Raw genomic sequence first — 12087 nt, 5'->3', positions numbered from 1 at the left:
GCAACTTTAAAGCCCAAGTGCTTGAATTTTTCAAGTACTGTCTTAATATAATGAGATTGTGACAATGCCAGACCTTGAGGAGTCTTATGGATCTTAATTCCCAGAATTAAATCAGCAACTCCCAAGTCTTTCATATCAAACTTACTATTGAGCATACGCTTAGTAGCATTTATGTTGGCAATGTCATTACTCATTATCAGCATATCATCCACATATAGGCAAATAATGAATATGTGATTTGGAACATTTTTAATGTACACACATTTATCACATTCATTTATCTTAAAACCATTTGACAACATTGTTTGGTCAAATTTCGCATGCCATTGTTTGGGTGCTTGTTTTAGTCCGTAAAGAGACTTAACAAGTCTACATACCTTCTTTTCTTTACCTGGAACCACAAACCCTTCAGGTTGTTTCATGTAGGGCAGGCCTGTAAATCTGCAACAGCGTGGCAATTCATGCTTTTTTTCTTTTCTAGGTTCTTAAACAAAGCTTGCATCATTAAGAGCCCTGAAGATGTTAAGCCAAATGGAGTTGCAGTCAACCCGTGGAAACTTTGCACGATAGACCAAGTCGAGGAGCTAAAAGCGCTCATTAAAATCATGCCATTGTGGTCGACGGGGATCATGATATCAATAAACCTCAGCCAAAGTTCATTCCCTTTTCTACAAGCTCTGTCTATGGACAGATATTTAACTAAAGGAATTGAAATACCAGCTGGCTCATTCGAGATGTTTATGATGATTGCATTAACAATTTGGATTCTTATCTATGACCGCGTGCTCATTCCATTGGCATCTAAAATCAAAGGAAGACAAGTAAGGCTTAGACCTATAGAAAGAATAGGAATTGGCATATTCATCTCTTGCATGTCCATGTTAGTCTCTGGTATTGTGGAACATGTTCGACGAAGAAGAGCAATAAGCCAAGGGCTGTTGAACAACCCCAACAGATTGGTGGCAATGTCCGCAATGTGGCTCATTATACAACATAGTTTAAATGGTATAGCTAAGGCATTCATTGCAATTGGCCAAACGGAGTTCTATTACTCTGAGCTGCCAAAGAATATGTCAAGTCTTGCATCTGCTCTTTTTGGACTAGGATCGGCCGTGGCAAATCTGTTAGCAAGCGTGATCTTTAGTATTGTGGATAAACTTACTAAAGGAGAAGGGGAAGAAAGTTGGATTTCAAGCAATATCAACAAGGGTCATTATGAGAATTACTACTGGCTTCTTGCTATTATGACAGCTTTTAATCTGGTGTATTTTATGGTTTGTAGCTGAGCATATGGACTAACAGTTGACGTTGATATCAGCAAGAGAATGTTAGAGGGTAGTGATGATGAGAATTGAGATGCCACAGGAGAATGTGTCTAGACCTGAATTGAATTCGCATTAGGCTAGTTGCTACTCCCTCCGGTCCACATTAAGTGATTTTTTGGACAATATTTGATATTTTCGGATATCAAGAAGGAATTAACTTCTTCTTGCCAAAGTTGTCCTTGGAGTAACGAGCATAAGAGTAGCTTGTTATATTTCCAATGAGCAAATTAAGGTTAATATGGTCAATTTTATTGTTAATTAGTGCTAAAAGATAAATTTCTTAAAATGAACCGGATGAAGTATTATTTAGTGTATACATAGTATTTATACAGAATCATATATTACCAAAATGCGTTTAGATTATTAGTTAGTCTGTTATACTGTAACTTTGCCTCGTTTTTTCATTGATCTCTCTTACCAGGGGAAAATATTGAGGACGTAAAATCCAAAATAACAAAAAATGAAAATAAAAATCTAAAAAGGGTTTGATCAACAACTGAAGTATGAAAGCTTGCTGCATATAATGGTTGAGTTGATTTCATTTTTTTTTTCTCGTTTATACTTGGGTAACATACGGCTTAAATTATACTATTGATAATAATTTTAGGCAAACACTGAAACTTAGACCACAATCAGGGGGTAAATACCTAGAAGAGACAAAGATGAGAACCTCATCAATTAGCTCCCTTTCATACGTTTCATTGGGTTGGTCGAAAGATGAAAAGGATATGAAGAAAACGAATGGACAAGAATATTAAAGATAAGTGAAGACAAAAGGAAAATATGGAGATCTCTGTCGTTTTGCCTAGTTGTTGTTTCTTGGACGCAAAGACTATTAATTTTGCTTCAGTCCAATAATTTTGTGGGGGTCTCTCTGTATATGTTCTTTTTCTTTATACGTATTATTGCATCAGTCCCTGTTGAAGAGGAGTACAATGCATCTTTTCAGGAACAAACAGAAGACACAACTGAAGAGAGAAGCTGAAATTTTGACTGAGTGTATGCCTATACGTCCCAGGAAATACAAAGAGAGAAAACTGGTAAGGTCCATGGATCAACTAATTCTACACTGCATACATGTATCGCTTTCCTAATTGAAGAATCATATACATTATGACTACAATTTTGTGCAGAACGGTACTCCAATCTACTCTCATATCTGGACAATTGATATTACAAAGAAAGATAAAAGAATTTGAGTGAGAATTGAGTCTTCCCCTGTAGTGCCCGAGAGCAATAAATACAGGAAGAAGATATGCGGATTGCGGCTGACCGCTGACTGATAATTTACCTCCGTCCTAGCGCACATTTATTCCTCTAAGCAGACCTTTAAACTTATTTTGGATCATCAGCTAGCTTTCTCTTCAGCTCCTTTTTGTTTACCTACAATAACGGAGAAAAGGGGACATGAGAGCACAGACCTGAAATGAGTTTCTTAAAGCTAGGAACTTGTGAATGCACACAAATATAAGCAAGATAATGGCGAACCAATGTTCTTTCAACGGAAAAAACTTAGGTGCATGAATTATGTTAATTTACCAAAGTTAAGTGATAAATTGAGATAATATTATATACTTCATTAATTAACTATAAGTAAGTGATAATGTTTATGAAAAAGACATGTGTCACGCACTTATTGGTTTAGTGCATGCATCAGGTTTGGAGGTTAGCAAGGTTAGGAACAACTCACCTTCCCCATAGCATTGCGAGGCAATGAGTCCCACACAAACAGACGACTAGGTATCTGTAACATAGGTTTAATGGAAAGAATTAGTTTAGCATGCATATCTTGGTACTCGTATGCTGCATTATCTTGCAAAAGAACCAAATCACAAAACAATACTTTTTTGTCCCAAGTAATAGTAAAACATTATGAACAGAATAAGAGCACATATTCCTTATCCCTAGGCTATGTAATTTCAATCATTCTCCTCTCTTTTTGATCTATGTCACTAACACTTCCCAAACAAGGGCAATTATGTGTCTAAGATACGACGAGTTCTTGCATAAGGATTTTGTGTTAAATTCCTTTACCTAAAATATGGACGAGTAATTTTTAAGCTCAGGGGGAGTGTACTTCCAAAACAAGGAGAAATACCTTATAAGGGGCAAGTCTCTCTTTTGCCCAATCTGAAAGTTCTTGCAAACTTAGCGCAGGTTTTAATTCCTCGTCTCGCTTTCTTTTGAGCTCGGGGTCAGGAATAACAATTGCACACACCACTTCACCATAGTCTTTGTCAGGTAATCCTAACACACAGCATTCTGAAATAGCTGGATGCTGTGGAAAGGAAATGTGTTAACTCCGAATAAATATGTTGGCAGTCAGAATCTATTTTTCAGACAGACGTTTCCGAGGAAAAAAATCTAATGAAAGGAAATTTCAAAGAGCAGTTTATATTGTAGATGGACAAAAGACTACCTCCAACAGTACTGCTTCAATTTCCAATGCTGATAACTTGTATCCACCGACCTTCATAATATCAGCATTGGTCCCTGAAAAAAGAAAACAATGAACATTTTTTCCTCAAATAGATACAGTTCAATAAGCGAAAGACATTATTATGTCGATGCTTTAAGGATTGGAAAATAAACTGGTTGATAAACATCAAACTGTTATATAGCTTAATGCTTCCATTTTGCTAAAAAGTCTATCATCTTCAAAGACATTTCTAATGGAAGAATCGGCTGTATATTTGAAGATATAACTCTCTGAAAGACCTCACTGGCTCTCGGGGGTTTCTCAGTTATATTTTTTTTTATCACTTTTACACAATTAGAAAATGAAGAAACTATCAGAGCGTTGTAATTTCTAAAAGACTTAGTGGAAATTCTACAAGGTGCATGGAAGCATACTTTTCCAGTTTGAGACAATCTTCAATTACTAGATATTACCAAATCAAAGAAACTAGGTGTTAGATTTTAAGCTCAGCTGCTTTGAGAAAGCAGTCATGGAAAGAATTATCCTCGGTAAGAGATTTGGAAAGGGATAGAGGCAAGAATACGCTTTCCCAAAAGCTGCCATAACCTCATTCAAATGATGAAATCATAATGGCAGATGATAGACATAATATCGATTGGTACTGAAAAATTATACAATATCCAATTCAAACAAATTACCATACAAAGAATATCTAGATAAACTTACGTCCCAAAATGATGTAATATCCATCTTCATCCACTGTAACAGCATCTCCAGTCTTGAAGAACCCATCATCAGTAAATGATTGCTTGGTTACCTAGAAATTCACCAGATGGGCAAGAGATTTTCAAAGACCAAAAAATGATGTTAGAGGTCATCAATTTCTTAAGAAAAAAGGCTGTTTGGTGCAGAAAAGAATACCAAAACAGGAAATGGTTGGGGATGGTACTACTGAATGTATGGTGATTACCTCAGGTAGTCTCCAATATTCATTGAACAATGAAGGGCTCTTAATGCAAAGCTCCCCTACTCCTGTTTTATCACTACCACTCTCATCATCCAAAAGGATCTTGGCCTATCAGAAACCAGTAAATGACAGAATATTTGAAGTTAATTAACCACAGCAGTTACAACAATAAGAAGTTGGATAACACCATTCACAGAATTCACAGACTGTATATGAACTTTGGTGAAGCAATATGTTAGATGTTGAATACCATAAAAGAAAGAATTCACCAACCTGGACACCAGAAAAGGGTTTGCCAACAGTACCTCCTTTGCGTTTGCCTTTAATGGGATTAGATATTGCCATCACAAACTAGACACAATTGGCCGTTCACATAAAGATGGAAATGAATTAACGAGCAATAAAGTAGTGAGCCGCCACCAGATCAAATTAAGTGACTATGAAGAAAACAAATACCTCTGTCATGCCATAACGTTCTAATAGCCGATGACCTGTAATTGTTTCCCACTGCTGCATGACGGGCAAAGGAAGTGCAGAGGAGCCACACATCTGGAAACACAAACCAATTATTCAGTCATTTCCAAGAATTGGAATACAGTGGAATTACATTCTGAAATTTCAATAAATAACAAAGGGCAATTCTAACAAAGATTCTATTCATCACACACGATAGGGTCCTAATTCTGTTTTGTATGGTCTATCCAAATACTTAACGGCCGAGGGGAACCAAGTTTCTTACCATAAGACGCAAGTGCCTTGCTGCTGAAGCAGAGGCTGCTTTCAGTTCTGGATCCATTGCTTCATAACCTTGTATTAATCGTGTATACATAGTAGGAACCTATTTGATGAGAGAATTTTAGAATAAAGTAAAACAAAAACAAACAACCTAAATTACATATCATAAAAGGGGGTTTGGCGTGCGTGCCGTATGGGGAGGGAAGGTGGTTGTGAAAAATGAAAGCTGTTAGTAGACACCATGGTGTTAGTGAATCCTAGCCAAGTATATAAAATGTATCCTAGGCTCCAAGCTATGACCATAAAATCATGAACACTTTGGAGATCTGACATTACATAGAGGTTTTATTGTAAAAGTCTCCACATCGAGGAAGGAGGAAAAGGAGACGATGGCATGCTATTCTGGTTCAAGCACATGGCAAGCAACTAAGGAAACTCGTTAGTGAATGATCTTCCCTGGCAAGCTTAAGAACGAAAGCTCATGTATAAACAATGTACCAGATAAGTAATATGCCAACTCGTGGCAACCATATTTCATTTTTTTTTTTCAACGGAACTATATTGAGTAAAAGAACGACTTACTCCAGTGAACACTGTTATAGCATTATCAGTTTTAGTCCCATCTGTAGGATAAGATTCACGCCATTTCTGCCAAATCCCCCTCACACTGAATTTTGGCATAAAGTCGACCTTAAAAGAAAAGCAGATGCAGTAGCATGAAAATCCTGTCCAAACGGCACATATGCTGCTGGAGAAACAAGTTTGATGTTGTGAACTCTCTTTTAGTAATTACCGTGGAACCAGCATAAAGAGGGGCAAGTAATGCATTGAAGAGCCCATGCACATGTAAGGTACAAGTTAAGGATCAGAAAAATATAAGACTTTCCATCACATTATTTATATCCCATTAGATAAATAACAATGCAAAGGAATGAAACACCAACATAACATATCCGAGAAAAAAATAATGCAGCTGAGGATATGATGAAGTGGCAAACAGTGCAGAAATTGGTCCTTGGACATGTACTCCCATGCCTCTGCTAAAATTTGAATCTGAAACAGTATAAAGACGGAAATAGTTAACTTCCAGAAATCTGAGATCCATAAGGTTGACTTTCTAGTAACTAATAACTTCCAATCAAGAGAACCTTCAACCTCCCAAATTACTGACGGTTGAAAAGAAAAGATTAGTTATGCAAGTCAGAGAGATCATAAACTCTTCATCATATTTAATCCTAGGTGGTATCATCTCTCAGCAATAGATGCACTGACACAAGTATAATCAGAATATCTGATCCTAAGAATTGATAGATTAGATAGAAATTCTCTAACTACAGAAGATCAAGAAAATTCAAAGCAAATTGTGTAATTTACCAGCCACGACCAAGCTCTCTGGTAGGCATGGCATCTACTGGGCCTTAATTTATAGCATATCAAGTTGCCAACAGAACATGAAAGCAAAATGTAACAGAGAAGCAGATGAATGAAGCATATTAAATATATCCATAGTCAAACCATTTCCAACATAAAGTATCATCTCCCAGCAGGTAAGTTAATAAGAAACAACCAGGCAGAAACAACTTAAAAGTCGTCTTTATCACAACTTCCTAATAGGACCAGAATACAGAACATTAAATCTTGAACAGACAAGAACCTGAGCTAAAATTCCTTTGTGTGTATGGACTACTCCTTTTGGTTTCCCTGTTGTACCACTGGTGTACAAGATCATAGCTGGATCCTCACCTGCAAGGTAACATTAAAAAGGATTGTTGATGAGCTCTAACAATCTCAATGCAGAAATAAACAACCCTATCAAAAGACACATAACAGTTCCTTTATCTCACCACAGTTTGTCATTTCTGGCAAATTTCTAGGACCATCAGACACCATATCTTTTGGAGGGTCATGCTTGGTCGATAAATCGGCATCAGGAATAGGAGGAATAAGAGACAAACAGGCACCAGTTTTAACTGCAATTGTGTTCATAAGTTCTTGGTGGTCTTCAGTACTCAGAATTACGGAGATGTCCTACAGATCAAATTTGTACAAGGATTTTTGTAAATCATGAAACAAGAGAATAAGTGGCCAGGACCTTGTGTTCTGGTAGATGCAGTGGAAGGAAATATTCAACCTGATTGAAGATGACCTAATTGTATGAGGTTAGAAGAATAACCAGAAGACAAATGCAAGCTATATTATTTATGTTAAGTATGAGAAAGGGTAACACATCATCGTCTATGTATCTCAAATATCTCGTGAGTCATGGAAAAGCTGAGCAGCAATGACAGAAAGAAGATTCATGGACAAACCGAGTCGTTCATCACATGTAGCAGTTCGGTTTCCGGGTAACTTAACGCAAGAGGGACTGCAACACCTCCACTTAGCCAAGTCCCTAGTATTCCAGCAACAAACTCAGCACAGGGTTTGGCTACAATTCCTACTCTTGCTCCATCAAGATCCACATTTCTTTTTATGCCATTGCCCTAAAAAGGTGGAAGCATTTGAATAGTAACGCAATGCAGGAAAGGACAAATATCTAGATGGCTACGAAATTGGAAGAACAATGTAAACAGGAGAAAAAAAACAGTGTCTTGACAAACTAGAAAGCATTCTCCATTCAAGTTATAACCAAAGGAAGACAGATGCAACTTTAAATTATTTTGGAGTTAATATGTGAAAACTCACAATTTTAAGATCTAGGTTGCTTAACAAATTTGATGTCCTCCTTGCAGATGATATCAGTTGAAGGTAAGTATAGCTCTTCTCATCAGCTCGTATTGCAATATTCTCCTGGGACTCAGGTCCCTTGCTGGCAACTTCTTTAACCAGCTCCATATAGATACTAATATTTGAAGCTGTAATATGAAAGTAGGCAAACGAAAATTATCTAAATTTTCATCAGTATCAGCCATCTCTAACTTTTTGAAGCACAAAAGAACAGGAGATATGCAGCACGATCCTGGATCAATACTGTACCTTTGCGTGTGATAATCAGCAAACAATACAAAAAGTACACCAAGAATACAGAAGATTGTTCCAGATGCAACTTGCCATCAAACGCATTTAAGAGATCAAATAGAAAGGGAAACAAAAACAAATCAAAAAAGTCTAACCTTATACACTAGATATATTATCTTCAAAGAATTTCATGGGAGTAAAAGAGCCAATCAAATACATTAAATTTTGAAAGGAGCCAATACGTACTATTTTTTCTTTCCATGTTTCTGATTCATTTACTAGTTTGCAAAATTAGTCATTTCGTACTACTAATTAATACTAATAAAACTCAGTTGCTAAGATTGCTTGAGCAAAGTCTAACCTTAATTGATAAACAATGCCATACCACACGGCAAGAAAATCAATCTCATTGAATTCCACTCCGCCAGTTTCAGAAAATTTCAGAGTTCTGGTCCCTAAACCATTTTCCAACCCCCAAAAATGTCAATAAATTTCAATCACCAAATCATACAGTTGAAGAATCTCCATTTTGATCGGGTGATAGCATATACATGGCTAAGATAATCTATACGCACACAGAAGCAAACACAGAAAAGACGAACTCAAATCGACAAGTTTCGATAAACTTACCAGAAGAGAATAACCGAGATTGGGAGGAGAGAAAAATAGGGTTTTTATGAGAAGAAAAACAATGTCGAATAGCTGTATAGGAGCGACACAAAGTGAAGCGAAATGGAGCGTAAAACAGAGGTGTAGACGACCTGAGGGTGAGAAAGTGGTTGAGTAACTTAAATGAGCTCATGTTTTTAGTTGGCAAGTTTTATTACTACAAGCAACAACCCCAACAAAAAACGAGTTAAAAACGTAATCAATTTATGGCCATCCAACTGTTTTGGTTGTCATTACTGCACGTGGCGACCCTCTATATTTTCTGTTTCCTCCATTAGTCTCAATCATTACCGCCGGCAGTGTTGGGTTTGGGGTTATGATCGGAGAAACCTCAAAATGTTTTGGACGTAAAAGAAAACAGAGCAAAAGGCGGGGCGGGGGGTTTATCCGGTTATAAATGGTTGCTGCCCGATACCGTTAACTGGTATTTGAAGTTTTGAACTCCGAACAAGACAACCAAGTACTTTAATGTATTCGGAGCATAGAAATATGGATTTGGGTAAAGGGTAGCACTTACTATTTTTATTTTTCCATTTTACCCTTTTTTGGGAGATAAACTCCCCTTCGCCTATTGATTTTGGCTATTTTTTTATCAACTTTTTAAAAATATTATTTATTCATAAAATATAATTAATTTTTTTTTTTTTTAAGTTTCAAAAAAATTGATTTGAGACAGTTTATAGGTGAATTTTTTTCTTTCATCCATAAAATTTTAAGTTTTCTTCAAATAAAATTCATGTCCAAAGTCTAAACACAACTTCAACTTCAAAAAATATTTTTCAATACAATTTAAAAAAAAAAAAAAACATATTTCAACTAAATCTATATCTAATCGCTAGTAACATATTTTGTCATTTCCCTTTTTTCCTATGGCGACTACCACGTAGTTCTTCGACTAATTAATGGACAAGTTATTACAATTAGAATTAGCAGGCACGAGCTGCTGAATTTTATCCATCTGGAATTAATAAAAAAATCATTGTTGACTATGTAAAAGATACTTCATTTTATTAAATAGAAAGAGAAGATAGTTGCACTTGCACCTAATTTTTTTTTATTCTTTTTGTTAAAAATATCATGAGGTCATGAGTTCGAGCCGTTAAAACAGTCTCTTACATAAATGCAGGGTAAGGTTACGTACAATAGATGACCCTTGTGGTCCGGCTTTCTCCTGACCCACGCTATCGAGCTTAATGCGATGGGCTGCCCTTTTTCGTTAAAAATGCAAGAAGGGTGACGTGTTTTTATTGCATGTTCTATTTTATTGAAAAGATAAACAATGGAGTAATTCTTTTCATAGTTACGCCCAAAGGTCATATTTTTGCTCAATAATTAGTGAATATTTAAGAAAAAAGAAACTGGACAACGTATAATTTTTCGGAGAAGGGATACAATTGAAAGGCCTTGTTAGGACATTTTAAGACCGTAGGCGAACTACATTTAACAGTTTGTTTGCCAAAACAAGGAATAGGGGCTAGAGGCATTTCTTTCAGTAAAATCAAAAATCCGATTGAAATGGGAAAAATATTACAATAGCAAAGTGCTAGAATTAAAGGATGCAAACTTCAAACATGAATAGAATTTGGAAACAATGAGGAAAAAATAAAATTACAAACTTAAATTAAACAATAACAAATCAGTCTTCAATTTACTTGGACATGGATTGTACTTTGGGAGCTTGATTTATTTGCTGATTCCCATACTGCTGCTGAGCAAGTATGCCATTCCAACCTGCAGTAAGTTTTACACACACATGTCAGCAAATTGTTTGCTTCTCTTTAAAATGTTACTTGTAATAAGCACATAAGCAAATCCAGGACGAGTTATGTGGATTCAATTGAACCATTATTTCTAACTTGAATTATGTATACTCAAAAGCGTCTAAAATGCATACGTATAGTTATACCAAACTCATTCTGACTTTACTGACTCTAGTTCCTAGATTCGCCAGTGACTAAGTAAAACCATAATATTAAGGATGATTTCATACCTAGAGCTGGATCAAGGCCCCTAATCTGAAGCTCTCTGAACTCTTGACAAAGTGAACAACATGGACAAAAGATGTGAGAAACAACATCTGAATAGGGAGCTTCCACCAGATTGTACCTTCGCCTCAGTTTTGTTCTATAGTTGGAGCCCATAACCCATTGAGAGCAAACTGCAGGCATCATCAAGAGGTATATGAAAGTCCCCAATGGACACGCTGCAACCAAAACATAAAGAGTTAACATACACTTTTACAAGGCAATTGAACAGAATTCAAATGGATTTTTAAGAGGATTTAATTACTCGTTTCTCCTGCATCTTGAACTTCAGCTATCTGCCCGAACGTCAAACAAGGTAAAAATGCTGTCGTAGTAGCTGCACACAAACAAGAATGTTAATATCGTTATTACTTCCGCCAGATAAAGAGAGATTGATTTTTTTTTTTTTTTTTTTTTTTTAGCTTTAGCCTTCGGACATCCGATACTCATTGGTCCGACGAATCCAAAATCGTGCCTTAAAAGTCCACTATGGAGTAATTATCGCTTCCTACCAAACAGACCATATTCCTAGGCCTCGAACTGAGACATCTGGTTAAGTAATGAGGAATCCTTATCATTCCATCACACCCTCTGACAGTGAAAGTTTAACGTGATACACTACTCCAGGGTAAGACTTGATTGACACTAAGATTATATACATGTTAAAGGAGAAAAAGTGTAAATAATTTACCATTAGTTTGGTCCAAATGACAATCAAATAAGCCAGTGCTCCACGGAGCTCCTGTTAGTGTTGGTGTTGGTGTGTGTACAGCTCCTTGATATTTTGCAGGATACGAGGCACCGGCCACTGGCTGAGGATCTTCAACTTCATTAGAGGAATCAATTCTACCCATTGTATCTTAAGCTTTGGAATCTGAGCAGGAAGAAGAGAAATGAGGTCCTTATATATTTTGAAGGATTTGGTCAATATACTTGATAAGCAAGAAGAAAGCTTGCGTAGACTTTGAAAAACTAATCGATTAGACACTT

General features: G+C 36.4%; 2 protein-coding genes and 1 pseudogene across 4 annotated transcripts; 1 reads left to right on the top strand and 2 right to left on the bottom strand.

The window, feature by feature from the left end:
- Positions 1–431: 431 nt before the first annotated feature.
- Positions 432–1355, top strand: LOC107773714 (protein NRT1/ PTR FAMILY 1.2-like; annotated as a pseudogene).
- Positions 1356–2294: 939 nt separating this feature from the next.
- Positions 2295–9581, bottom strand: LOC107800203 (putative CoA ligase CCL8). 3 transcript variants are annotated; one of them, XM_075251350.1, is made up of 18 exons: positions 9035–9174; positions 8766–8859; positions 8132–8301; positions 7756–7929; positions 7291–7474; positions 7101–7189; positions 6431–6499; positions 6240–6293; positions 6029–6136; positions 5451–5549; positions 5168–5260; positions 4985–5062; positions 4715–4819; positions 4471–4561; positions 3745–3818; positions 3424–3603; positions 3016–3069; positions 2295–2708 (listed from the first exon to the last, which is right to left on the bottom strand). In XM_075251350.1, exons 3-18 carry the CDS (start codon positions 8279–8281, stop codon positions 2661–2663), a joined length of 1650 nt encoding a protein of 549 aa, XP_075107451.1. In that variant the 5' UTR covers positions 8282–8301; positions 8766–8859; positions 9035–9174; the 3' UTR covers positions 2295–2660. The 3 variants fall into 3 exon arrangements, with proteins under 3 accessions (XP_075107451.1, XP_075107449.1, XP_075107450.1); XM_075251348.1 differs by lacking the exon at positions 8766–8859 and having other exon boundaries at positions 6240–6292; positions 6430–6499; positions 9035–9581; XM_075251349.1 differs by lacking the exons at positions 7756–7929; positions 8766–8859 and having other exon boundaries at positions 9035–9342.
- Positions 9582–10512: 931 nt separating this feature from the next.
- Positions 10513–12087, bottom strand: LOC107800202 (protein PLANT CADMIUM RESISTANCE 8-like). The gene is made up of 4 exons (XM_016623353.2): positions 11789–12087; positions 11363–11434; positions 11064–11276; positions 10513–10804 (listed from the first exon to the last, which is right to left on the bottom strand). Exons 1-4 carry the CDS (start codon positions 11949–11951, stop codon positions 10722–10724), a joined length of 531 nt encoding a protein of 176 aa, XP_016478839.1. The 5' UTR covers positions 11952–12087; the 3' UTR covers positions 10513–10721.

Source organism: Nicotiana tabacum, chromosome 4 (genome assembly GCF_000715075.1).
Source record: "Nicotiana tabacum cultivar K326 chromosome 4, ASM71507v2, whole genome shotgun sequence".
NCBI lineage: Eukaryota > Viridiplantae > Streptophyta > Magnoliopsida > Solanales > Solanaceae > Nicotiana > Nicotiana tabacum.
Note: the sequence above shows the minus strand (reverse complement) of the source record. Positions and strands in the feature narration are given on the sequence as shown.

Bases quoted from the DNA above. Each gene is read 5' to 3' on its own strand.
- LOC107800203 (XM_075251348.1), bottom strand. From the start codon at position 9,206: ATGAGCTCATTTAAGTTACTCAACCACTTTCTCACCCTCAGGTCGTCT. The intron at 7,930-8,131 runs GTGAGTTTTCAC...CCACCTTTTTAG, and splicing joins GCAACCTAGATCTTAAAATT to GGCAATGGCATAAAAAGAAA. The intron at 2,709-3,015 runs GTGAGTTGTTCC...CCGTTATTGTAG, and splicing joins CTCGCAATGCTATGGGGAAG to GTAAACAAAAAGGAGCTGAA.
- LOC107800202 (XM_016623353.2), bottom strand. From the start codon at position 11,951: ATGGGTAGAATTGATTCCTCTAATGAAGTTGAAGATCCTCAGCCAGTG. The intron at 11,435-11,788 runs GTAAATTATTTA...GTTTGTGTGCAG, and splicing joins TCATTTGGACCAAACTAATG to CTACTACGACAGCATTTTTA. The intron at 10,805-11,063 runs GTATGAAATCAT...AACTTACTGCAG, and splicing joins GGGCCTTGATCCAGCTCTAG to GTTGGAATGGCATACTTGCT.